General features: G+C 45.9%; 1 protein-coding gene across 1 annotated transcript in view; it reads left to right on the forward strand.

Annotated features, from left to right (window-relative positions):
- Positions 1-12,604: 12,604 nt before the first annotated feature.
- Positions 12,605-27,980, forward strand: part of LMBR1L (limb development membrane protein 1 like) — a 56,609-nt gene continuing 41,233 nt past the window's right edge. The window contains exon 1 of the mRNA XM_044286125.1: positions 12,605-12,808. Within this exon, the coding sequence (XP_044142060.1) occupies positions 12,743-12,808 (66 nt within the window). The 5' untranslated portion in view covers positions 12,605-12,742. The remainder of the gene's footprint in view (positions 12,809-27,980) is intronic.

The following is a 27,980-nucleotide window of genomic DNA, read 5'->3' on the forward strand; positions in this document are numbered from 1 at the left end:
TCTGAATGGAGCCTTACAGGGGGGTGATCAATGACAGGGGGTGATCAGGGAGTGTATATAGGTGATCACCCCCTGTCATTGATCACCCCCCTGGTAAGGCTCCATTCAGACGTCCGCATGATTTTTACGGATACATGGATCGGATCCGCAAAACACATGCGGACGTCTGAATGGAGCCTTACAGGGGGGTGATCAATGACAGGGGGTGATCAGGGAGTGTATATAGGTGATCACCCCGTCATTGATCACCCCCCTGGTAAGGCTCCATTCAGACGTCCGCATGATTTTTACGGATACATGGATACATGGATCGGATCCGCAAAACACATGCGGACGTCTGAATGGAGCCTTACAGGGGGGTGATCAATGACAGGGGGTGATCAGGGAGTGTATATGGGATGATCACCCCCCCCCCTGTAAGGCTCCATTCAGACGTCCGCATGTGTTTTGCGGATCCGATCCATGTATCCATGGATCCGTAAAAATCATACGGACGTCTGAATGGAGCCTTGCAGGGGGATCAATGACAGGGGGGTGATCAATGACAGGGGGTGATCAGGGAATCTATATGGGTGATCACCCGCCTGTCATTGATCACCCCCCTGTAAGGCTCCATTCAGACGTCCGCATGTGTTTTGCGGATCCGATCCATGTATCCATGGATCCGTAAAAATCATACGGACGTCTGAATGGAGCCTTGCAGGGGGGTGATCAATGACAGGGGGTGATCAGAGAATCTATATGGGTGATCACCCGCCTGTCATTGATCACCCCCCTGTAAGGCTCCATTTAGACGTCCGTATGTGTTTTGCGGATCCGATCCATGTATCTGTAGATCCGTAAAAATCATACGGTCGTCTGAACGGAGCCTGACAGGGGGGTGATCAATGACAGGGGGGTGATCAATGACAGGGGGGGTGATCAGGGAGTTTATATGGGGTGATCAGGGGTTAATAAGTGACGGGGGGGGGGGGTGTAGTGTAGTGTTTGGTGTGACTTCACTGACCTACCTGTGTCCTCTGGTGGTCGATCCTAACAAAAGGGACCACCAGAGGACCAGGTAGTAGGTATATTAGACGCTGTTATCAAAACAGCGTCTAATATACCTTTAGGGGTTAAAAAAAATCACATCTCCAGCCTGCCAGCGAACGATCGCCGCTGGCAGGCTGGAGATCCACTCGCTTACCTTCTGTTCCTGTGAGCGTGCGCGCGTTCACAGGAAATCTCGGGTATCGCGAGATGACGCGCCGATGCGTCCAGGAGGAACAAATCAACCACCTCCCGGACGCATCGGCGCGTTAGGCGGTCGGTAGGTGGTTAAACCCATATCAAACCCTCTCTGAAGGAAATCTAGTATGTGGCCTATGGACGGATTTCTAGACCCTGAATGATTTTGAACTAGCCAAGATGAGAATTTCTTCCATATTTTAAGATATATGGCCGAAGTTACTGGTTTACGAACTTGTTGCAGAGTTGATATTACCTGATCGGAGAGACCCTTCTTTCTCAGGGTGGGTTCTCTTCTTTTTAAACAACTCCATCTTTTCTCTTAAATTGATTTGTTTCCTCTCCGGTAGAAAGGAGTGTTGTATCCTCGTATCCAGGAGAGTGCCCAGGAATTCTTTCCTCGTGTCTGGTACCAGGTCCGATTTTGGATAGTTCACGATCCACCCCAAATCTTTGAATAGGGCTAAAGTCTGATGGATGTCCCCCTCCAGCTTTTGTACTGAATCTGCTATCAGTAGAAAATCGTCCAAGTAGGGCACGATTGTAATCGAACTCTGGCGAAGGTAGGCCATCATTTCTGATACTATCTTTGTGAAGAGACCGGGGGCAGATGAAATCCTGAACGGCAGGCACTAAAATTGGTAGTGAAGGATCTCCTCCTTGTACTTGACCGCAAACCTTAGATACTGTTGATGTTGAAGATGTATGGGGATGTGGTAGTACGCATCCTTGAGGTCCAGTGTGCAGAGGTGAGCACCTGGTGGGATCAAAGGAGTAGTGGATCTTATTGATTCAATCTTGAACCTGTAGTAGGTCACCCACCTGTTTAGGAATTTTAAATTGATGATTGTCCTCACCGACCCGACTGGCTTCTTCACAAAGAATAGTCTTGAATAGTGACCTGTGAACTGCTGGGGAGGAGGGATCTGGGTGATAGCTCCCAGAACCAGAAGCTTTTGTATATGTGACGGCAGTTGTTGCTGAAGGAGAGGAGATTCGAAGTAAGTGACCTGGAAGGTTTGTGGAGGAGAAGTTCTGAAATCTATCCTAAAGCCGTCCCTGATGGAGTCCAGGATCCATTGATTGTGAGTAACTCTCTTCCATCTTTCCCAAAAGTGACGAAGTCTCCCTCCTACCTGTCTGGCGTCATGGCTTCCCTGTGTTGGTATTGGGGTTGAAGAGGAAACCTCTTCCCCTACCCCCTTTGGGGTAGCTCCAACGGCCCGATTTACCTTTCCCTCTATAGGCCTTGGCCTGACTTTGGCCCGAGGGTCTACGAAAGGGCTGGGGCTTTTTAGGTTTCTCCTCAGGGAACCCCTTCTTGTTATCCGCCGCATTCTGGAGGATAGAGTCCAAGACTGGGCCGAACATGAAAGAGCCAGAGAATGGAATGGAGCAGAGTCTGTTCTTAGACGCTACATCCCCAGACCAGGACTTGAGCCAGAGGGCACGTCTAGCAGCGTTAGTCTGAGACTGGGACTTGGCTGCGAATCTAATAGTTACCGCTGAGGCATCCGCCAGGAAACTTGAGGCCATCCTTAGCAGAGGGAGAGACTCTAGGATTTCTTCCCTGAATGTCTTAGCCCTGAGGTGACTCTCCAGTTGATTAATCCACAAGACTAAGGCTCTGGAAGCTGAAGTGGCTGCAATGTTATTGTTAATTGTAGCCGCCCCTGACTCCCAGGATTTTTTCAGCAGACCATCCAACTTCCTATCCATGGGATCCCTCAGCTGCGATAAATCCTCAAACTGTATTGAGGTCTTTTTACGACCTTGGCCACCTGGACATCTACTTTAGGGACCTCGTCCCAGAGATTAGTGTCCTTCGGATCAAATCGCAGTTGATTTTTAAAATCTCTGGGAATGAAGAGCTTCTTTTCTCCATCTGCCCATTCTTCTGTGATGAGATCTTTTAGATTTTTATTTACTGGGAAGACCTTCCTTTTCCTGACTTTAAGACCGTTGAACATCTCCTCTTCAACTGAGCGAGTTTGTTCCTCCTCCTCAATAGCCATGGTCTGCCTAATGGCGGTGAGTAGGGGATCTAAATCCTCGGATGAAAAGAAATATCTCCTTTGTTCATCCTGAGAAAAGGACACTGAGTCATCGTTGTCTGAAGCACATAACCCCTCTTCCTCTGAATCAGAGCCTGACTAGATCCTGGCTCTTTTGTAGGGGGGGATGGTACTGGGTCTGGGTTCTGGCTCGAGGTTGCCGCCTGCACCTCCTGTCTTACGATATCCCTCAAATCTGACAGTAGGGATGACCGTTCATCTTTCAGAATTTTGGAAATGCATTCTGGGCATAATTGTTTTTTATATGACTCCAGAAGTTTTGTTTGGCAGGTCGCACACTTCTTTCCCTTCTTTTTAGGGTCTCCATGTGGTCTGTGCCCTGACTCCTTAGTAGTCTAAGGGAAAAGGGAATAAGACTAATTTAGGGGATTGCTAAAAAATGCCCCTGTTAAAGCACATGACGCAGCTACTTACAGGGGCCTGGACGGGGGAGTCTGAACAAGTCTCCTGCTTGTTGGACACCTGGACCTCCATGATGCAACCTCACCAGGCTGCCATCAGACATTTAAATAAGTTTCCATTTACTTACCGGTCCACCCGTCGCCGTCTGGCTCCGCCTCCTCCTGCTCTTCCCAGGGGGACTCATTCCAGGGAAGAGTCAACCCCCTAGACATGCTAGACCTCCCGATTTGGAATGTCTCCAGCATGCCGATGCGCGCCGCCATGACACTTCCAGTGACGCGTGTTGGCTTCCGGTCACGTGGGAGCACTCGGAAATCCAGACCTAGCGTGCGCAGGAGCCGCTGCTGAGCCCAGAGCTCCGGAAGGGAGAAGCGACTACGGCGTCCCCGATTCCTGCGGCCAGAGAAGGGAATCGGGGACCTAACCAGGGGACCACTTCCCAGAGGGGTGCTGGTTCAGGGGCTGCAGGAGTCTGAAGAGGAGAGGTAAGCACCCCCCGACCAGACTCGCCCCATTCCCTACCTAACCTGCTAGAAGGGAACTGTCTCACTCCCCCTATCCCAGTAGGGACAGGAAGAACACTGGAGAAAGGGGGTGGGGAGGGGCCTTTTCCTGTCCCTACAAAAGCCAATAAGGACATCCTCCATGGGTGCTGTCATGGAGGACGTCCTGGAAAAACACAGATCTATTTAAGAAGCTGGAGTGCTGCGTTTTTTTCTACAATTTCTGAATCTTGGGGGATCTTTGAGGCCAGGATCAGACACCAAAGGCACTGCCACTGTTTGGACCTACTGAGACAACTCAGCAAAAGGTAGTGCTGTCCTTATCTCTTTTTATTTTATTTTATATGTCCTAAGAGGAAAAACAATATTACTTACCGGTAATTTCCTTTTCATGAATCCGCCATGACGGCATACCATGAGAGATGACCAGCCTCCATTCAGGTAGGGACAGTAAGAATAAATTTGACCCTCCTCTGGCTCTTCAGTGTCTTTCTGAACCGACAGCCTAGAGAGTCTTTCCTCTTTTTCTTTTTTATTCACACCAACACATACCGCCACCTATATACAATCCCATACCTATATAAAAGTAAATTACCGGTAAGTAACATGGTTTTTCCCCTTCATCCTCCATGACGGCATACCATGAGATATAACAGATTAATTTTCGATTTAGGGAGGGACTATGGCCTGCAACACCTTCCTACCAAAGGAAAGCTCCTGACTAGCGCTAGTATCTACTCTATAATGTTTAGTAAACGTAAGGGCTTGACCACGTCGCTGCCGTACAGATCTGCTCTAATGAAGCGCTTGCTCTTTCCGCAAATGATGTTGCGACAGATCTTGTAGAGTTGGCTGTCAAAGACTTTAGGAGTATCTCCACCTAGGACCTATAGGATTGATATGGCCATCTTTATCCATCTGGACAAGGAATTATTTGTGGCCTTATGACCTTTATGTGCCCCACTGAATTGTACAAACAAGTAATCCGATTTTCTGAAAGGCTTTGTGGTTTCTAGCTAGAACAAGATAGCCCTACGCACGTCCAGTCTGTGAAACTGCTCTTCCCCATTTTTGGATCTGAACAAAATGATGGAATAATAATTTCTTCCTGTCTGTGGAAATTGGATACGACTTTAGGAAGAAAGGAATTATCCAATCTAAGGTCTCTTGCATACAAACGTATTTTCATTCAGTGTACATTCCGTTTTTTTTTGCGGACCGTATACGGTCGTGTGCAAGAGGCCTAAAAACAATCCTGTCCGGGAAAACTATATAGAATGGTTCCACTATTTTTAGAGCTTGGATCTCGCTTAGGGTACTTTCACACTAGCGTTTTTCTTTTCTGGCATAGAGTTCCGTCCTGAACTGATCAGTTTTATCCCCATGCATTCTGAATGGAGAGCAATCCGTTCAGGATGCATCAGGATGTCTTCAGTTTAGTCTTTTTGACTGTTCAGAACAGAGATAAGGCTACTTTCACACTAGCGTTCGATCGGATCCGTTCTGAACGGATCCGATCATAATAATGCAGACGGAGGCTCCGTTCAGAACGGATCCGTCTGCATTATATTAGCAAAAAAAAGCTAAGTGTGAAATTAGCCTGAGCGGATCCGTCCAGACTTTTACATTGAAAGGCAATGGGGGACGGATCCGCTTGAAGATTGAGCCATATTGTGGCATCTTCAAACGGATCCGTCCCCATTGACTTACATTGTAAGTCTGGACGGATCCGCACAGCCAGGCGGACACCCGAACGCTGCAAGCAGCGTTCAGGTGTCCGCCTGCTGAGCGGAGCGGAGGCTGAACGCCGCCAGACTGATGCAGTCTGAGCGGATCCGCATCCATTCAGACTGCATCAGGGCTGGATGGAAGCGTTTGGGTCCGCTCGTGAGCCCCTTCAAACGGAGCTCACGAGCGGACACCCGAACGCTAGTGTGAAACTAGCCTAATACTGCAGCATGCTATGGTTTTCTCTCTGGCCCAAAAAACTGAACACTTGCCTGAATGCCGGATTCCATAGGAATGTATTAGTGTCGGATCCAGCATTTAAAATACCGCAATGCTGGATCCGCACAGACCGAAAAAAAGGTGAATAAAATAAATGCTGGATCTGTTTTTCCAGATGACACTGGAAAGACAGATCCGGCATTTCAATGCATTTGTAAGACGGATCAGGATCCGTCTTACAAATGCCATCAGTTTGCCTACCTTTTGACGGATCCAGCAGGCAGTTCCGGCGACAGAACTGCTTGCCGGATCACTCTGCCGCAAGTCTGAAACTACCTATACTCTACATGCTGAGGTAATTGCTATGAAAAATAGGGTCTATAGTGAAATATACTTCAGCGAGGCTTCTGAAAGGGGTTTAAAGGGGGTAATTGTCAAACCTGATAGAACTATATTAAGATCCCAGGGAGGAACTGTAGTATCTGCGCCTTTCAAAAAAAACTGATAACCCATGGGTGGTCCACCATTTTTTCATCAAGCACCGAACTTAATGCTTATATATGTACTCGTAAGGTATTTGGTCGTGGTAAAAGGCTTATCAAGCTTAGGAGTAACAGATAGAAAAGATTTAATCTCTTGTTGAGCCATTAGGGCTGTTTCACACGATCGGATGCCGTGCGTGGCACCCGCTCCGTGAAAGAGTGCCAAGACCCGATGCAGACTTCCGCATCGGGTCTTGGCACTTTTTCACGGAGCTCGTGTGAAACAGCCCTTAGTGGTACCTTGGAACCGAACCCGAGTTTAGTAAAACGTTTTTAACAGTAGAAATTCATTTCTGAAGTTATTACGCAAAGTCTCGCCAGACTTCGCGAAGTAATAACTTCGGCTCATCGGACCCAATACATTTTAATACTGTACGGAGCGCTCACTCCGTACAGTATTCTAGCAAAGTTTTATGCAAATCGACTTCGGAGGTTTCATTTGAAGTTGATTCGCTCATCCCTAGTGGTCATCAAACAGGAGGGAACCACAACAGTAGGCTTACCTTCCGTCAGAGCAAGAGAAAGGTGAAAAGGGGAGGCTGGGGACCCACTTCAGAGAAGAGGAGTAAAGCTGTGCACCAGCAAGCACAGCCTAAGGCCTTATGCGCATGAACGTATTTTGTTTCCATGTCTGTTCCTTTTTTTTTGGCGGATAGGATGCGGAACCATTCATTTCAATGGGTCCGCAAAAAACGCGTGCTGTCCGCATCAGTATGTCCGTTCCGTTGCCCCGCAAAACGCAAAAATAGTGCATGTCCTATTTTTTTCTAGTTTGCGGACAAGGATAGGCATTATTACAATGGATCCGCGAAAAAAACGGATGCCATACCGAACGTCATTCGTTTTTTTTCGCAGATCCGCAATTTGCGGACCGCAAAACACATATGGTTGTGTGCATGAGGCCTAAGGCCTAGTTCACGCTAAAGTCATTTGGTTAGTGTTTTCTATCAGTGACTGTGAGACAAAACCAGTATTGGAGCCTCCACAGACATAAGGTATACAGGTCCTTCTAAAAAAATTAGCATATTGTGATAAAGTTAATTATTTTCTGTAATGTACTGATAAACATTAGACTTTCATATATTTTAGATTCATTACACACCAACTGAAGTAGTTCAAGCCTTTTATTGTTTTAATATTGATGATTTTGGCATACAGCTCATGAAAACCCCAAATTCTAAAAAAATTTGCATATTTCATCCGACCAATAAAAGAAAAGTGTTTTTAATACAAAAAAAGTCAACCTTCAAATAATTATGTTCAGTTATGCACTCAATACTTGGTTGGGAATCCTTTTGCAGAAATCACTGCTTCAATGCGGCGTGGCATGGAGGCAATCAGCCTGTGGCACTGCTGAGGTGTTATGGAGGCCCAGGATGCTTCGATAGCGGCCTTAGGGTCCATTCACACGTCCGTTTTTTCTTTCCTGATCTGTTCCATTTTTTGCGGAACAGATCTGGACCTATTCATTTTCAATGGGTCCTGAAAAAAATTCTATTCTTTTCCGCAAAAATCGGATCCTGGTACAACACAAAGTCAATGGATCCGCAAAAAACGGAAGACATTCGTATGTCATCCGTTTTATGCAGATTCCGTTCCTGGAAATTAAATCCTGCAAACAGAAACTTTTTTTTTCTATTTTTTTTCAAAGAAATCCAAACAACTTTATTTGTTTATTGAAATTTATACATGTTTCCGTTTTTTGCGGATCCGCAAAAAACGGATGCCATACGGAAACATTTTCAGGAACAACGGATCCGCAAAAAACGGTCCGAAATTCGGGATATAGAAAAATACTGACGTGTGAATGTAGCCTTAAGCTCATCCAGAGTGTTGGGTCTTGCGTCTCTCAACTTTCTCTTCCCAATATCCCACAGATTCTCTATGGGGTTCAGGTCAGGAGAGTTGGCAGGCCAATTGAGCACAGTAATACCATGGTCAGTAAACCATTTACCAGTGGTTTTGGCACTGTGAGCAGGTGCCAGGTCGTGCTGAAAAATGAAATCTTCATCTCCATAAAGTTTTTCAGCAGATGGAAGCATGAAGTGCTCCAAAATCTCCTGATAGCTAGCTGCATTGACCCTGCCCTTGATAAAACACAGTGGACCAACACCAGCAGCTGACATGGCACCCCAGACCATCACTGACTGTGGGTACTTGACACTGGACTTCAGGCATTTTGGCATTTCCCTCTCCCCAGTCTTCCTCCAGACTCTGGCACCTTGATTTCCGAATGACATGCAACAGTCCAATGCTGCGTCTCTGTAGCCCAGGTCAGGCGCTTCTGCCGCTGTTTCTGGTTCAAAAGTGGCTTGACCTGGGGAATGCGGCACCTGTAGCCCATTTCCTGCACACGCCTGTACACGGTGGCTCTGGGTGTTTCTACTCCAGACTCAGTCCACTGCTTCCGCAGGTCCCCCAAGGTCTGGAATCGGTCCTTCTCCACAATCTTCCTCAGGGTCCGGTCACCTCTTCTCGTTGTGCAGCGTTTTCTGCCACACTTTTTCCTTCCCACAGACTTCCCACTGAGGTGCCTTGATAAAGCACTCTGGGAACAGCCTATTCGTTCAGAAATTTCTTTCTGTGTCTTACCCTCTTGCTTGAGGGTGTCAATGATGGCCTTCTGGACAGCAGTCAGGTCGGCAGTCTTACCCATGATTGCGGTTTCGAGTAATGAACCAGGCTGGGAGTTTTTAAAAGCCTCAGGAATCTTTTGCAGGTGTTTAGAGTTAATTTTTCATGAGCTGTATGCCCAAATCATCAATATTAAAACAATAAAAGGCTTTAACTACTTCAGTTGTGTGTAATGAATCTAAAATATATGAAAGTCTAATGTTTATCAGTACATTACAGAAAATAATGAACTTTATCACAATATGCAAATTTTTTTAGAAGGACCTGTATAATGGAAAGGTCTGCACCTGTTCTGTGTTTTTGACCTGCACCTGGGTTTGACTCACAATCACTGATGGAAATCACTGATTAAACCCTTTAGGGTACATGCACACGTTCAGGATTCATGTGCGGAGAATCCGCACTGAAATCCGCAGGCAACTCTGTGCGGTCAATCCGCATCAATTGGCGCGGATTCGGTCCGGAGTTTCCGCATACGGATTCTGCTAAGTGATTGAAGAAAATCCAGTCAGGAAAAATAAAATAAATTTACATGCTGCGGATTTAAAAATCCGCACCACAGGTCAAAATCTGTCCGGAAAAAATCTGCATCATGTGCATTAAGAATTTCAAATTCTCATAGACTACAACGTACATGACCTCCAGTGTGGATTTTCCGAACGCAATCCTGATTGTGTGCATTTAGCCTAAGGCGCCATTTAGACATCCATAGCGTATTGTGAATCCGCAATACACCCGACCAGCACCCCCATAGAACTGCCTATTCTTGTCCGCAATTCTGCCCCATATAACTGCCTATTCTTGTCTGGAGCTGCGGACCGGAAGATCGGGGCTGCGCTCCGGAAAAGCGGATGCGGAGAGCACATAGTGAGCACATAGTGTGCTCTCCGCATCCATTCCCGCATCCATTCCCTAAGGGCTGTTTCACACGAGCGAGTCCATTGCGGGAATCACGCTCCGTGTGTGAGTGTGATCCTCCGCTCTGGACTTGCAGGAGCGCACGGCATTATCATGATTTATAATGCTATGTGCCTCTGCTTGACCTTATTTCTACAGAATCATACTGACCGCTTTATGTCACTATGATTCTGTAGAAAAAAGGCCATGCAGAGACACATAGCATTAAAAATCATGATAATGCCGTGCGCTCCTGCAAGTCCAGAGCGGAGGATCACACTCACACACAGAGCGTGATTCCCGCAAATGGACTCGCTCGTGTGAAACAGCCCCTAAGTATGCACTCCACACGGAGAAAACAGGGAAAGAGCAGGCTAGTAACTGAAGGAACGGGAAGGGAAAAGAGGCTCCGATCGATCCCGGCTCCTGCTGTCACAGACAGAACAGCGCAGGAAAACACTGGCAGCAGGAGGGATGGGTGGGGTTTTTAAAGGGATTATCCAAGACGTGAAAGGGTTGACCTATCCTCTGAATAGTGCTTTTGAACCAAAATGAGATGCAGCTCTAAAGACATAACGGGTGCAGATCTTTCCCTTATAATCCTGGTTTGGGCTCATAATCACCGATCATACACTGACGTGTGAATGAGCACGGAGGGCTCATGCACACGGCCATAGCCCGGCCTTGCCCATATTGCAGCCCGCAAACAGTGGGTCCGCAATATATGGGCCCCGACCGTTTGTGCACTGCATCATGGATTGTAACCCATTCACTTGAATGGGTCTGCAATCCAGAAGGTCCGGTGCTGAACGGAGGCGCGGAACCCCACGGAAGAACTAAGGAGATCTTCAATGGGGTTTCTCTCTGTGCCTCCGGGTGCGGACGGATCACGGACCCATTGAAGTTGAATAGGTCTGCATCCGTCCGCTGAAACCGAATGGATGTTACCGAAAGGCCGGGCAACAGCTGTCTGCATGAGGCCTAAGGCCACATTCACACGACCGTAGTGTTGTGTGGATACGCAGATTGTGGATACACAAAACAAGGATACCGGCCTGTGTGTGTTCCACACATTGTGGACCCCCCCCGGCCACCGCTGCCATAGAAAATCCCTATTCTTGCCTGAAATTGGGCATGCTCAATTTTTTAGTGGGGCCACGGAACGTAACTACAGATGCGGACAGCACAAGGCGTCGGTATCTTTTGCGGCCCCGTTGAAATCAATAGGTCTGCACCCGTTACGCAAAATTGCAGAATGGATGCGGACTCATTCATACTGTCGTGTGAATGTAGCCTAAGGGCTCATGCACAAGACCGTACGTATTTTGCAGTCCGCAAAAAATATGTATGACATCCGTGTGCATTACGTATTTTGCAGAACGGAACGCTGGCCCCTAATAGAACAGTCCTATCCTTGTCCGTAATGCGGACAATAATAGGACTATTTATTTTTTTGCAGAACGGAAATACGGACATACGGAAACGGAACACACACGGAGTAACTTCCAGTTTTTTTGCGGACCCATTAAATTGAATAGTTCCGCATACGGTCAGCAAAAAAAATGAAAAAATGAAAAAAAAAAAAACACACGGAACGGACAGAAAATACATTTTTGTGCATGAGCCCTAAGGCTGAGACAAAACCAGTGGTGAAGCCTACTCCGAGAAAAGGTATAATGGAAAGATTTCCTCCGGTCCTCTTTCGGATCTGCAGCGTGCTCTCAGGCAGAGTTCTCCGGATCCGGCGTAGCCAGATGTAGATATGACTATAATGGGATTCAGGCCAACAAAAATCATTGTGTTAAACGTAGGGCAATAACTTATGGTCCTTGGTAGCGGAATCCATAACTGAATTCTTAGATAACACGAACCTTGTACGCCGAACTCGAAAACACAAGTTCGCTCATCCCTAGACACGTCCCGTCTTAGCTTTTAACCGCCGGGTTGCAAACCGCAGCGTTGCCTCCCATTGATAACAAGGGGAAGCAGACCCACTGAATTGGATAGGCATGAAAATCCAAGTAAAAAAAAATAGAAAATATGCCAGGAAAAAAAAAAAAAAGTATCCAAATTAACCTGATGCTCCGTGTGAACGCACCCTAAAAAATGAATGTCCTCAAGCGCAGTTATTTGCTGCGGTTTTGCTTATAGAGCGGGGACGTGTGGACTGACATTTCTGTCAGAGAGGCTGCAGTGTACACTAGTAATATTCCTGTCAGGTTTTTACTGAGGCGCCCGGACGCTCGCACTGCCACACGCAGCAGCCAGCCGTTACTAGCTGCGTCACTGCTCGTCTCCGCCAATCACGTTGAAGTTCCCAGTCTCCGGGTAATACCAATAGGTGGAGAAGTGGGCGGGGCCTGTGAGCCTAGAGCAGAGCCGATGTAAGCAGATACTGAGGTACAGTCGCAGCTCGGCGGAGACGTTGAGGTAAAGTGTCGGGGAGCAACGGTCCCTCTCTAATCCTTCTCTGGAGGGTGCGGAACCAGCTCGGGGGGCGCCATGCTGCCGGAGTATGGAAGCTGATCAGGATGTGTCGCTTAGAGAGCAGCTTTTCCACGAGTGGGTCCGGGAATGCATCGTAAGTGCGGGGTTTAAACTGTTAAACTGTGCGGGGAGGGGGCTGGGTTAACCCTTTGAGCTCCTGGTGTGTGCGTGCGGCTGCAACTGGTGCGAGTGCAGAGGAGTATCACTTTATCTCCACAGAGGGCCGGAAGCCTGTTGCTGCGAAGACCCCAGGACAGTGTTTGCTGGGACTTGTAGTTCTCCACCACCTTACCTGTTGGGTTTATATCTGGAGCTCTATTGTCAAAAAGTAGGAGGAATAGCACCAGTGCTGGGGCCTGACCTCTGTTTGCTGAGGGGCCTGGGGCAGCATCTGGAGGACAATTGTTTTTCTGCAGAGTGGGGGGCAGGGCCCCTCAGGTCACATCCTGTATCTTTACTAGTAGTATTTTTATTATTGTTTTACATTTGTCCTGTATAAGGCTACTTTCACACTGGCGTTTTGGCTTTCCGTTTTGTGAGATCCGTTCAGGGATGTCACAAGCGGTCCAAAACGGATCAGAATGCATCAGGTTGCCCCCGTTCCGTCTCCCTTCCGCTTTGGAGGCGGACATCAAAACGTCGCTTGCAGGGTTTTGCTGTCCGCCTGACGAAACTGAGCCAAACAAATCCGTTCTGACACACAATGTAAGTCAACGGGGACGGATCCGTTTTCACTGACACAATAGAAAACGGATCCGTTTTGAATGGATGCAGACAGTTGTATTATCTGAACGGATCCGTCTGTGCAGATCCATGATGGATCCGCACCAAACACGAGTGTGAAAGTAGCCTAAGGCATATTTCATCCGTCTGCTTTTGTGATTTCTGCGGATAGGGAACGGATCCGTTCTTTTCTGTCGGCTGTGCACACATCCACTAAAAATCCGGATCTACTGGCCGCTCTGCCAATTGTAGAGCGTCCAAATTATAGACCAGAATAGTTCTTTCTATACAGGGGAGCGCAAAAATATGGAAGATATTCATATTTTGCAGACCAAAACGTGAACACAAACGTTTGGACGAAACGCAGATCATCCCTGATTTCTAGAACGATTGACCCTCTGTTCACCGGAACTTATCGGCCAATTATTAAATATTTGTCACATCCGCGTGATCTGTACAGTGGATTTCTGATCCGTGTTCACTCGTATAGTGTCGTCAGTGGACATCTGTCAGTGTATCTACATGTATATGGTGGTGGCGGCATATAGCATGCACGGTCTGTAACCCTCACCAGCGCTGTCCATTCATGGTATCCTCCACTTACCAGCATTCTGTGCCACGCTGCAGAGTCGGCTATTACGTCTGACGAGTCCTACATGATCAGGGTTAGGTAAATGTCACTGACGACGAGAAGGAGATAAGCAGGAGAGTGCATTGTAGTAGCATTCATGGTCTGAGCAAAGGTACGGGGGTTACACAAAATGCGGTGATCGCCCCCTCTGTGTCAGGGAAGACGCTCCATACGGAGGCCTTTTTTGCCAATTACATTCACCTTATGTTAAGGGCTCATGTGCCGTCCCTTCCGTGCAAAATTGTGGCCCCCATTGCACGGGCACCATCCTTGTGGCTGGCACAGACGGATCCAGATCCATTCAACTTGAATGTGCCCGTGATCCGTCTGCACTGCAAAAAAATTGAACTTTTTTAATTTTCTTGTGGCACGGAGGCATGGGCCGAAAAGCCTTCCGCTCTGTGCCTATGCAGCGTATCTTCTGGATTGTAGACCCATTCAAGTGAATGGGCCCACATCCGTAATACGGTTTGCATGCGGCCAGTGCCTGTACATTACGAACCCGCAATACGGGCACAGGCCAACAACAGTTGTTGTGCCCTAAGCCCACAAGGACAGAGTCTGAAAAGAATTGCATTTTTTTACTATTTCCACATCCGGTGCAGGATTTGCATTTATTTTTTGATCTTAGGAGTGACCAGGAAATGTAGATGCCCGCCGCTCACCTTCACGAAGTTCTCCAACCTTATGTACGTTTTATGTCATTACGGCTCAGTCGTTGTGTACTGAAAAGTACGGCACGTTTTCTAATAGGATTTGTGATCGCAGTTTTCAAGATCTGCTTTTGCTGTCAGTGAACGGCAGCATTCCTGTTTACATCCAGAGGCTGCAAACCTGTACGGGCATTAGAGTAGAGCCAAAGGAGTTTTGTGTTGATCTGTCAGATCGGTGGGCGGTCTGCCGCCAATCAGCATGAACCTCTTAATTGTGGCACGTCTGATGCCAGCGCGGGACAGATTAAGACGTGTAATACGCTGGTCTTAATAAGGGCTCATGCACCCGCGCGTCAGAGCGGTCAGCAATATATGGGCACTGGCTTTGTGCACTCTGTGGCGCCGATGTTGACCCGTTAACTCGTACGACTGAAGATAGGCATTCACCTATCTTTTACGGATCAGAAGCACTACAAAGTGGTTCTGAGGGATTTCGGTCCGTGCCTCTGCACCACAAACAATAGAACATGTTCTGTTTTTTTGCGTTGCGGAACTTATCTTATGGACCGATTTCAAGTTAACGGGTCCGCATCTGCAGACGGCGTGCACTCTGCCAGTCCTATGCATTTCAGACCGCTATTTGCAGTCTGCAGCACAGGGCGCACGCACTTGTGTGCATGAGCTCTAAGGGTACATTCCCACAAAATGCAGATCCGCAAAAAATATGAATAACCTACTTTTTTTGCGGATCCATTGGAACTATGTCTATCCTTGTTGCAAAACTGACAAGAATAGGACATGTGCTCTTTTGCGGTGCTACGGGTGTGGACAGTGCACCGAGTGCTGTCTGCATTTTTTTTGAAGACCCATTGACATGAATGGATCTGCCTCCTATCCACAAAAAATGCGGATCAGAAGTACGATTGTGTGAGTGAGGCCTAACTGTAACACTAGACCTATAAAGGGATGTTCCCATTCACTGATACCAAGCAGACATTCTGAAAATACAAGACGAGAGATTGGAACAGAATGTATATAAGATGATTAGAGGGTCGCTGTCACTTTTATTTTCCTTTCTGCCTACATGGCCGTCTCAGATTTGTCTTGATGTAATAGTCTTCTGTCCCAGTATCCTTCCTTTGCCTGACTGCTAACCGCACCCCGGTTTCAGCTGGTGTTCCCTCCGCTCGTGCAGGCTTTACTTCAGCAGTTTCTCTCTGTCTCCCCCTCTGTACAGGACACGGAGTTCTTGGCCGCAGACCCTCAGAGTCCGCTCAGCTATGTCCTAATTTGGCTGCAATTAAAGTTGGTCCTCCATCATCCTGCGCTAGATGTGCACTGCCCGGCCACTAGCTTGGCAGTCTTCTTCAGGAGCCCTGACGCTGCAGACACCAAGGAGTATTTTGCAATCTCCAGTGTATATAATATATGCGCTGTAGAAGGGTTGGCTGTGACCTTACAGTACCCTATAGGATCTTATCTGTGAGTGCTCAGTGCAGGCAGCATTTTACCGCTCTCAGAAGGTGTCGCCGAGCCCTGGGCAGCTGAGAATGTTCCACAGACGTCACTCGGCCTCATACTTTGTGAACTGGCTCGTCTGTCTGCTGCGTCTAGTCTTCAAGTTGTGTTGGTCACCATATGTGTAAGCAGGGATGAAGTATTTTTTTAAGCAGCAGTAATGTGGTTGCTGTGCTTGGCTAGCTTTATCTGTGCCAGGGACCTTGGATGGAATTGCTCCGTCCAGACTCCTCTAGCTGCACTCTTGTGGCCGGCAGCCCTAGACCCTCATGTGTGATGTTCATATGTCTGTGTAGAACGTGGACCTGGAGACGTGGGCATGCTCTGAGTTTTTTGGTGTAGACCATCACTTGTGCCGAGAACGGTGGTGTAAATGGCACCCCTTACTACTATGGCTCTAGCCGCCGTCCATTTACTGTCATGTACTTAAAAATTTCCCCCATTTGCTGTGAGAGGAACGCAGCGTAAATTAACCCGTGATGTGGATTTTAACCCCCAACATGTGAATTTATGCTGTAATTTCAACTTTTGCAGTTCACAGGGTGAAATCTGTGGTAAATACACACAAAATCTGGAATTCGTGGAGATTTATCAAAACTGGTATAAAGGCAAACTGGCTTAGTTGCCCATAGCAGCCAGTAAGATTCCACCTTTCATTTTGCAAAGGAGCTTTAAAAAATGGTCGAATCTGATTGGTTGCTATGGGCAACTAAGCCAATTTGCCTTTACACCAGTTTTGATAAGTCTCCCCCAGTATGTCCTGTGTAAATGATACATTTAGGCTTTGCAGTCAAGTTCTAGGAGTTGAACCATGTGATTGGGCGAGGGTAGGGACACCTTATGACGTCCACATGCAGCCAAAACCCCCATCCACATGTGGTGGTCGATAGGCAAATGATTTTGCTGGTAAAAATAAGGTCTTCAAAAATGTGTGACCATCAGCCCCTACATGTGTGCACTTCCCGTGACGGTGAAGGGACAATGAACTGGAAGCCTGATCCGGCAGCAGATATCCTCCATATACTGGGATTCCCTGCCCCCACCCTCAGACCTGCACAATGTACACAGTTCTTCTGTAAACTGCTGACATGTTATCCCTGAATGTCCTGCCCGAGATACAGCGATACTCAGCATGTGAAGTATTGTGGATGTCACAGTTGACATGTTCTATATATGGGTCTGGGAGAAGGTACACTAGAGCCTGTATCCTCTGGCCTCCATCTTGGTAGCTGCAGGATGGTATATCGGGCTGAACTTTTACCTAATCTGTTGGAACGCCGTGTCTAATCATTTCCCAAGAAATCCTGGTCACGGTGCTCTGTCCTGTTAACCTTTGACACCTTCGCTTATAATATGATAAGGGTGTTACAGTTCTCGGCCCTGGGTCCACTCTGTCCAAACCCAGTTTTAGGTTTATTAATTTCCTATACACTGAAGTTGTTTTGTTATAAGTTTCCCAGATAATCCAATATTATTCTATGGTTGAAATTGCAAAATGTGAATTGGGATTGTCTCACTTCAGCAGATGACATTTATCATGTAGAGAAAGTTAATACAAGGGACTTACTAATGTATTGTGATTGTTCATATTGTCATCACATTATACATTGCTTGTTTCCAGTAGTTTTGGCCACCCTTGCAGCGCAGATGTGAGGTGGCCATGATGGGAGGTGCTGCGCATGCGTGGCTATGTGTGATCCCACGGTCCTGACTCGGCGTTCCATTTGGCTGAATGTAAACAAGTGGCCCCTCAAGATACAATGGCCTCAGGATGCAACAATTTCAACATACAATGCCACAGACTCCAGTCCAGCCAATCATCATGGCCATTTCTCTGGTAAAACGCCTGTATTGGTGTCTAGTAGCTCCTCTTTACAGTACAAAGCGGGGGTACATGTCCTGCACTCACCACGATGAGCTGCTCCTTTTAAGGTTTCGGGTGACAGTGTTTTTCTGGTGCACTGTGGGCTATACAGGACCCTGATAAAGCTCCTGTCCTCATCATAGAAAGTGAAGTGATTTATAGGCTCCAGAATCTATTCCTACCTGTTACATGTAAGGACGTGCTTCTTCTGTCTTATATGCTTATTTTTCTTAAAGGGAACCTGTCATCAACTTTATGCTGCCCATACTAACTTCAGTATAAAGTAAAGACAGGTGAGTTGATTTCAGCGGTCTGTCATTTATAAGTTAAAAGTAAGTGGTTCACGAGAAGCAACATCACAATCATTGCAGACTGGGCCTGGAAAAGAGTCCTGGCCACCTGAGAAGAGTCCTGGTTATTCATGAAGTCCTGGTCTTCTGCCCACCTGCTGATGGATGACAGTCTTCTACCTAGTTTTCTCCCTTTCTCTCTAGGAGAGAACTGCCAATCATCAGCAGATGGGCGAGAGAGCAGGAGATTATGGATAACCATGACTCTTCTCATGTAGATTTTACTCTTTTTTTCCAGGCCCGGTTCTCGGCAACCACTTGCTTTTAACTTATAAATGACCGCTGAAATCAACTCTACTTTATTCTACTGTTAGTATGGGCAGCATAAAGTTGATGACCGGTTCCCTTTTTAAATCTTCATTTATTTTTATTTTTATTATTTTGGGGTTTGGAACCAATTCCTATTTTTCCATAAAGTTATGGACTCGGGTTACAATAGTTTCAACATACAGTGGATGTCCAAGAACCCATTAATATTGTAACTTGAGGGACCACTGTGTGTATTCATCTGGAACGGGCGGCTTGCCTCCCGAGAGACCAAAAGGATTGGGCACTCCCCACACACATTAGACTGTTTGGCAGCCTTTAGATGTGGCTTGAATTATTATTTACTAATTTGAATGTAAGCACCAGAGGTCACGGAGTTACTTGGCAAACTTGCACCCACTGACCAAAAAACGCCATTAGGCATACAGTGGGCTGTGTCAGTCTGTTTTTAGGTTACTGGAAAAAATTGTAAGACTTATATAAATAATTTAGCAGTAAATGCAATTGGCGCACCTTTTAAGTACCATGTACTTGGCTCCCAAGTTAATGGACTCAAGTAGGACGCTGGAAACAGTCTATAGAGATTCTCCTCCATGTTCACATAATGGTATCATTTAGTTGCTTCAGATTTGTTGGCTGCACTGGCCATACACATTAGATCCTGGTCTAGCAAACTCGCCCCTTCACCAGGCTAATGTGTATGGTGGCCTTCTGAGTCTCCCCTGACGACAGATGTTGGAGAAATAAGGATCAGGCATGTTGTATTTCAGCTGGTCAATTATTTCGTTCTAGGGGAGATAAGTGGCTGCCAGTGGTGTCTGTCAGCAGTTTTTCCCCTGTTCACTATATATGTATGCTCAGCCGAGCATACATAAGTTTGAGAAGAACAGATGAGACGGAGTTCAGCCAAAGGTTCTCATGTTTGGCCAGCTTTACTATGACACATTCTTGAATCCTGCTTGAGATGATGTGAGCAGTGAGACATGGTGGGTCTAATGCAAAAAACAGAGTTAGGCCTCATGCTAACAATCATATTTTTTGGGACCATGTCCGTTGCACATATTTTGCAGTTCGCATGTGGGACCTTTTCATTTCTATGTGGCCTCAAAAAATGGGGACAGCACAACGATATCCTCTGTGCCGCCGTTCCGGAATTATAGAACGTTTCAATGATAGGAACTGAGGAGACTGTAGGATGCCCTCAGCCAGGATCCGTGGTTTGCGAACTGCAAAATGCATCCGGTGGTGTTCATATATTCGTTGGAGGCTCCATCAGCTCTGCTTGTATCGTCAGTTGGCAGATTGGCAATAAATGGGGTCTTCGGTTGCTGCCGGTGTGTATCGTGCAGCAGATCTTGGACCATGTTGTGTCCATTAATGTTGGCAACCATGACGCAGATGTGAACAGAGCCAAAGTCAGCACCTCCTAACAGATTGAAAGAAATGGGCAGGAGATCTGCTGTGACTACAATCTAAAAGCAAGCAAACACAAATATGTAGCTGAACTGTGTGAGCGTTAAGATTAGTGCAAGCTTGTAATCGTTTTATTACTTTTAATTATGTTACTGCTGTATTTAATATACGGTATTTAGAAAGTTATGGTTCTTGGCACACGTTTTTATTAAATTGTGTGAGCCCACCTACCACGGGGTTATCCTGCCTAGAGTATGGCTACTTTCACACTTGCGGCACGGACCTCCGGCAGGCTGACTATAATGGGGGCGGAGTTCCGGCTCGGCGAGAGGCTGCTGGAATAAATGTCGGACATGTCTTAGTTTTATTCCGGCAGCCTCTTGCCGTGCCTCCATGAGTACTCCGCCCCTATTATAGTCAATGGGGACGGACTGGCAGTCCGGGGCCACACTGTCACTAGCGGCAGGACGTATCTGACAGGCTGTTCACCCAACGGAGGTCCGTGCCGCTAGTGTGAAAGTAGCCTTACCATTAGATTATGGGTAGTCTGTAGCATTTTAAGAAGGATTAGTTGTTACAAATGTGTACAAAATGAAACTGTCTGGATGTAGACAGTATTAGGGCTCATGAATACGGCCATTCCCTGCGGACCTATTATTATTATTATTATTTTTTTTTTTTTTGCGGTGCGGACGGATCACAAACCCATTCAAGTTGAATAGGTCTGCATCCTTCTGCGGTCCCCAATGCACAGAACTGCCGGGCGACAGACGTGTGCATGAGCCCTTAGGCTGCTTTTACATGAACGATACGAATTGCCGGACCTCGCTGGATCTGGCATTGCCAGATTCTTCAGATCACCGCCAGATCCCTATTGACTATAATTTGATCCAGTTGCTTTCCAGCAGAAATGCTAGGCTTCTGGCTGACAATAACCTTTGCGTGCATGTCATGTGTGCTGGGTCGGCTTGCTGCAGATGACAACGTGGCCTAAGAGCCTGTGGTGATCGGCTATGTGACCTACTAACCTACTTGTTTCACTGGAGACTAGAGACTGACTGTACCAACCTTGTGGAAGACGATATGCATCGTTCATATTCGGGAAGTAGCCAGACCTGCAAGTCCCAATGAATACCGGCCGGCAGGACTCGCATTACAGGTCATGAAGGTGTTTGAGAGGCTAATGTTAGCTGGTCTTGGAAGCCACCCTCGTTATGGGCCAGCACAGCTTCTTCAGCAATAGACTTATCTGTGTCCGATGTAACAGAGCGGTACTGGAGGTCTTCCTACCCCTGGCAGTCTTAGGGTATCTCAGACTATGAATGGAGGGGGGATTGGTACCTATACTGTCTTTAGGTGGGTGTTCATATGTGAGTCTTTGTAATTGCATTCGTAGAGGTGTTTTTCATTTTTCTTTCATGTGGGAGACGGAGTGTATATTGTTACTGTGTAATAAATCTGCTACGTGTGCTGTACTTCCACTGCTATTTCCCAAGACTGAGATCAGTGACGTTATCTTGTATTACGGCTCTATATGCCGATGACTTGAGGCAAAACTGTGTATGTTGTTTGACCTCATGCAAACTTTGCCCCATCTCAACTACTGCTCTAAAACCAGTGTCCAGAGTTGTTTACGAGATGCCTCTGAAAGTCTTTCTTCCTGCGCTACATCTACAGTTTAAGGGCTCATGTATTACAGATAGGGAACGCACAGCCAACAGTGTCTCCATGTGTCTGATTTTACCTGGAGGCACTCCCTTTTCTTCTTTCTTACACATTATATGTGCATTCATGAGACAACAGAAAACATGGCATGCTCCATCTATGGGAGAATACAGAGCTGTTAGGATCCTTGTGCTTCTGTGAAGGGTCTTTGCCTGCTGTAGTGTCATGTGTATGGGCTCTAAACATCACCCACGCCTGTCCACCACCTTTGGTCCCTCTCTTGTTGTTCAAACAGCTTAGATTGTATATTTCATCATGAAGTAGTCGGCAGTGGTTCAGACATGAAGATCTTATTACTGGTGGGATAGTGCGTGCTGAGTAGTCACATTCTCTGCATACCTTTTATATCACACTCTGGTTTTTACATTTTGTGTTGTCTAAACATCTCAATTTTTTTACAGTTTTGAATTCATGCTACCACTGTGGCTTCCATTTATAATCAGAGCCACAGCGCTTTGCCAATTCTTCATGTGACTGATAACCGACAGACTTCATGGGGTCCATTGGGTTCTGTTGTGGCATGTAGCACTATTCTTTTCTTAACCCCTTAGTGACCACCCATACGCGTTATTACAGCGGTCACTAATGGGGCCTTAGGTGGGGCCGCCGCACGGCGGGGACCCGGCAATGGCGCCCGCCACATGTAAAGTGGTGACAGAGGGAGCGGACGCCCTCTGTCTCCCATTGGAACCCCTCAAATGTGATCACGGGGTGCCCCAGACGAGCCTTCAGTAATTTCCAGCCAGCTGTGCCTCTGGAAATGTTAGAATAGCATTGCCATTAAAATGCAATGCACTATAGGGATAATGCATTGCATTTTAAAAGCAATCAAAATACTGTCTATTATAGTCCCCTTGTGGGACTAATAAGTGGTGAAAAAAACACATTTATTAAATAAATGTAAAAAAAAATACGCTCCCCCCCCCCCCCTTCCCCAATTGAAAATGCACTTTTCAATAATAAAAAAAAATCTCCCCCCCCCCCCCATATATTTGGTATTGCCGCGTCCATAACGACCCGGACTACATAAATTATCCACTACGATGAATGCCGTAAAAAAAGAGAATTGCTAATTTATTCTTAGTAGCCACCGAAAAAACATAATAGCAAGCAATTGCAAAAAAGTACTAAAACTTAAAAAAAAAAATATTTGCATTTGGTAACTCTGTAATCGTACTGACTCAGAGAATAAAGATGATATGTTATTTATACAGAAAAATTAATGCCATAAAATTTATAACGTAAAAACACAGTGGCAGAATAAAAACAGTTATAGCTTCTGGAACGCGGCGAGGAAAAAAGGAAGAAAAACGCTTGGTCAGTAAGACCAAAAACAGGCTGGTCACTAAGGGGTTAAAGAAGCACTCCCACAAAATATTTTTTTATTCTCTGACCTGTTAGTATTTGTGAGTTATAACCTCCCTTCTGAGTCTCAGCTGTGTCATGTGTCTAGCACTCGGACTCTCCAGACAACACATCATCTTATCTGTGGACAGGAAGTCAGTTTCTCTATGTATTCCTATGGGAGCCTCAATGTCAGTTTCATAGGAATGACTAGAGAAGTAACTGACTTCTTGACTTCCTGTCCTGTGTCAGTTGGAGATCAGAGGGCTGGTCACATGACACAGCTGAGGATCAGAAGGGAGGTTATAACTCACAAATACAGTCACGGTAAGATTACCTTCACTGCAGATTATATCATGTACCTTTTCTAACAGATCAGAGAATACAAATTTTTATGAGAGTGCTCCTTTAAAAGTCTAAGGTGGCCACACACATAAGATGACTGTCGGTCAAACCCACCGATCCACTAACCAGCTAATGTGTATGGGCGAGTCCCGACTCTTTCCCCAATGCTTGTTTCTTTGTTCTGCAGCCACTTATTCTCTGCATTTGTATGAGGGGCTCAGAAGGAATAGCTGTTGATTGAGCAAGCATTCGGCTGACTGCTATCTAAGGTGTATGGCCAGCTGTAAATAAGTGTTTTTCTTATTAGACAGATATGCCTTGTGAGAACAGATCTCATTAGGCCTCTTTCACACTTGTGCTATTAATTTCTGTTGTGCCCCATTATAGGAACAGAACAACAAAAATAACAAGTGCCGGATTCTGCACATAGCTGACCCGCACACATCCCAATGACTAATGGGGTCCGTTCTGTTTCCGTTCCAGAGTCCGGTTTGTTAGCAGAGCGAAGAGTCCTGCATGCAGGACATCTCTCTGTGCTGCTTTTGATGGAATCAATGGAATGAAGCCTCTAATGCGGCTGTGAACAAGACCTCAGCAGTAGACTCCATGGAAAACTCCAGTTCAGATGACACGTTTTTTTATTTTTTTTTATGTTTAGGTTAATATTTGCTTTTCTTTTAGGATAACTTTTATTTTATTTTTGTAAATAAAAGGCCTCATGTTCCATGGTGTTTGCGGCACCATGTATGGACAGTCAATAATTCTGGTTACATATTTGTTCTTCTGCCACACAGTTTATGGGAGCCGTTTGGCGTGGAAAGTACTTAAAACGCAGATTTTTTTTTCTATTGAGTAATTGTATGTTTGTCTTGGTCTGTTTGTTGCCTATGAGATCGGAAGCATATGGAGGCACTGTGTGGTCACATCCTGGAGACCATTCTAGAAGCTCTGCATCAGCTTTGCCCCTCTTAATATTTTATTTAATATCCAGATAAAATTCACTATAGACAAAAACGCAAGTCCCCTAAGCACTACAGGCTGATATCGCCCTTATTCGTGGCATCGGTTGTGTAGCCTGTTATGCATAGGCTACATATTAAGTGCTTTTTATTTTTAACAGCCAGTGAATGGTGGCCGTCAGTTTTATTTTTGTTCGTTTTCACGGCCGGACGGACCCCTCTGAAATCAATGGGACTGTTTTTGATGGCCATTAAACAAAATTCCACCCCTCTAATGTCCATTAAAAATGGGTACACTAGTGCAAAATGGTCCTTTTTAAGAGTTTAAACAAAATGCCTTATTTTTCGGACTATAAGGTGCACTTCTTTTCCCCAAAGAGTGAGGGAAAGTGGCAGTGCGTCTTATAGTCTGAATGCTTCCATTATGGACGTGGTCATTGGCATGCGTGGGGAGGGGAGCGCTATGCAGTACTCCCTGGTTTTCTTCTGGGCCCTGCTCTGCACTATAACCCAACGCTGTGTGACATCAGGTTACAGTGGAGCGCTGTCAAAAATAAATAAAACTTCTCATTTGTTTCGAACGTCTGACCTAGGGGCTGATGGGTGTCTGATGTCACTCGTGTAATGACTGACATCACCACGCACTCCCAGTGATCATACTGCATTAGGAGAGGATTAACTGCCTCTGTGTGCGCAAGTGGATGAAGTGAGAGAAAAAAAACATTTTTTGGGGGCTTAAAAATAAAATACATTATTACAGCTGAAGACCACTATTGGGAGACATTACTGCTGGGGGACATTATACTGAAGGCACTGCAGGGGTTAAAAACGGATTCAAAACAGCCAGATGGTCAGAAAATGGATGCAAGAGTAGTTAAAAAATGGGTATAAAAACAGACAGTGTGGCCATTTTTCATGGCCATTTTTTTTTTTTTTTCACTGGGTTTCTTTTTTTTGCCTAAAAATACATGAATCACTACATGAGAAATCTGATTTATGTTGCTGATGTTTTCCTGGACAGATTTGTCTGAGTAAAATCCCATTGAACTGAATTGATCTGTTGAGGGGTTCTGCTGATTGTTTTTGTATTTTAATGATCCGGGTGATGAAGAGAAGCCTGCACAGATACAGTGAAGGAGCTGTGCATGTTCCCATTGGTCTGAGTCTTGCTGCATTGCTGTGTCCTGCTATCAGACAGCTGGAGGTCATCACATCTCTGCTACTTTCCTGCCTGGGCTGTAATCCTCTGATGTGTACTCATCCCTAGACAGCCTGTCGTGGGCCCGAATATCAATGACTCTGTGACCCATTTACTAGGATGAGAACCACCACCAACCACTGTTGCGTTCTCTATTGCCGAATGGCAAGTGGTGATTATTATACATTGTGTCTGTTACTATTTGTTTTCATGTCTAGATGACGTGAGCGGAGTCCTGTCGTTTTCGGTGTTCTAATCCTTCTGTCAGATGAGCAGAATTCCGATTCATCAGGTTGGGTGTTTCCATTATCTTTCTTCCTGTGGTGCCTCTTGACCAAATAATGTAACAATTAGGCCTCATTCACACAACCGTATATTCGGTCCTCATCCGATCGTAACTTTTTTTTTTTAAGACTTCATGCGGACCCATTATTTTCTATCAGGCAACAAAAAAATATGGAAAGCACATCGACGACATCTGTGCAGCCGTATTCCGCAAATTATAGAACCTGTCCTCTATTTGTTCGTTTTACAGACAAGAATAGAGTGTGGGATGCAAACGACCGGTATGTGCTTTTTGAGCCTTCCAAAAAAGTTAAAAGCTGGACAACCCCAGGAGAGGATATCCTGAGTGTGAGCTTAGCAGTCTGGACTATGTATTTTAGCGCAGCTTTGCCAGCATGGAAACTGGGGAGTATGAAGATGCAAAATGTCCATCCGGAATCTTTATCGATTGAGGACAGTCTGGTCAACTTTTGATACTTCACAGCGATTCCAGTCTTCACAAATGGCACCTACACATAGCAGGTCTCTGAGACAATCGCCCACAGTAGAGAATGTAATGCACAGATGCTGGAAGCACAGCACATGGGGCCCCTATGTGAGATATTGAGCAGTTTTGGGCACCTACCTGGCCACTTGTGAGCAGTTTTCCCAAAGGAATAAGGCCTGTTTCATGTTTGTGTTGTGGCCTTCTGATTTTGAAATCCAGCAGAGGATCTCAAAACTGGGCCAAAACGGATCATTGGGGACAAAACTGATCAGCATTTGTTCCGTTTTGTTGTGAAACGTAACAAACCAGCTTAAAATTTGTTAGCAAAAAAAATATGATCTGGCGCCCATTGACTTAGTGATTTTTCATACCGGATCCAGTCTGTTCAGTTTACATTTAATGCATCCGGATTTATTAAATGGCACCGATCTGTTTTAATTCCAGGTTTTTAGATCCTCTGCCAGCTCTCAAAACTGGAATGGCAAGTGTGAAACAGGCCTAAAACTGCTTTTCCTGGAGATTGCATTAGCCCACAAATTATGCAGGTATATTAGCAATGCTTATCCAATGTTCTGATGGCCATAACTTTTAGTTAAAAATAGAAAAATTAGGTGACAGACTCCCTTTAAGGGACATCCTACTGTGAGCGGGGCACTTAGGAGCATCATACTGCATAGGGGAGACACTAACGAGGCATCATATTGTGAGAGGGGGCACTAAAGGGGCATCATTACTGTCTGGGGGGCACTAAGCGGCATCACTACTGTGAGGTGGCACTAAGGGCACTCTTATTGTGTTGGTGCTCTAAGGCTAACTTCACACTTGCCCGTCGGTGTTCTCAAGATCCAGCATAGCTGGATAGCGCTACGTGCCGGCCAGACTCCATTGACTATTATGGAATCCAGCCGCTCCCCACCATAAGAGGCCGGATCCCATCATAGTCAGTGGGGTCTGCTGGGCATGCTGCACTATCTGTTCTCTGCTGGATAGCATTGCCACAAGTTAGCCTAAGGGGACAGGGTAAGATTAGAGGCATTTCTGCAGAGCGCTACACTCCACTGGTGTTCCTTCTTATTTTTATTTAATATTTTATTTTTTGTGTGGCTCGGACCTTCACCCGGTTGCAGACTCCAATATTTGGACTTTTACAAAAAGTACTTGAGTACCCCTGCCCTAGGAGATGTCTTTGCATAATAAAAGCCTAAAAACTTTTGTTCCAGTGTTTTTTCCCTGGAAAACATTTTTCCACATTCGAATCAGGAAAAGGGAACAGCCTTTGGAACCTGTCCAGTTCTTTGTAAGGCTCTCGCCTTCTCTATTACATTATACTATACGAATACACCCTGTGTATCAGAAGGATCTCTGGTAAAATGCCAGTCCACATTTGATCATAAATATTGAATGGACTGGCACTCTAACACAGGTGATTCACATGGATACACTGTGGATGTACCGTATATTTATTAAGGCATTAAAAATCTGGTATATAGATATATAAAAACAA

Source organism: Bufo gargarizans, chromosome 3, assembly GCF_014858855.1.
Source record: "Bufo gargarizans isolate SCDJY-AF-19 chromosome 3, ASM1485885v1, whole genome shotgun sequence".
In the NCBI taxonomy this organism is placed as follows: Eukaryota; Metazoa; Chordata; class Amphibia; order Anura; family Bufonidae; genus Bufo; species Bufo gargarizans.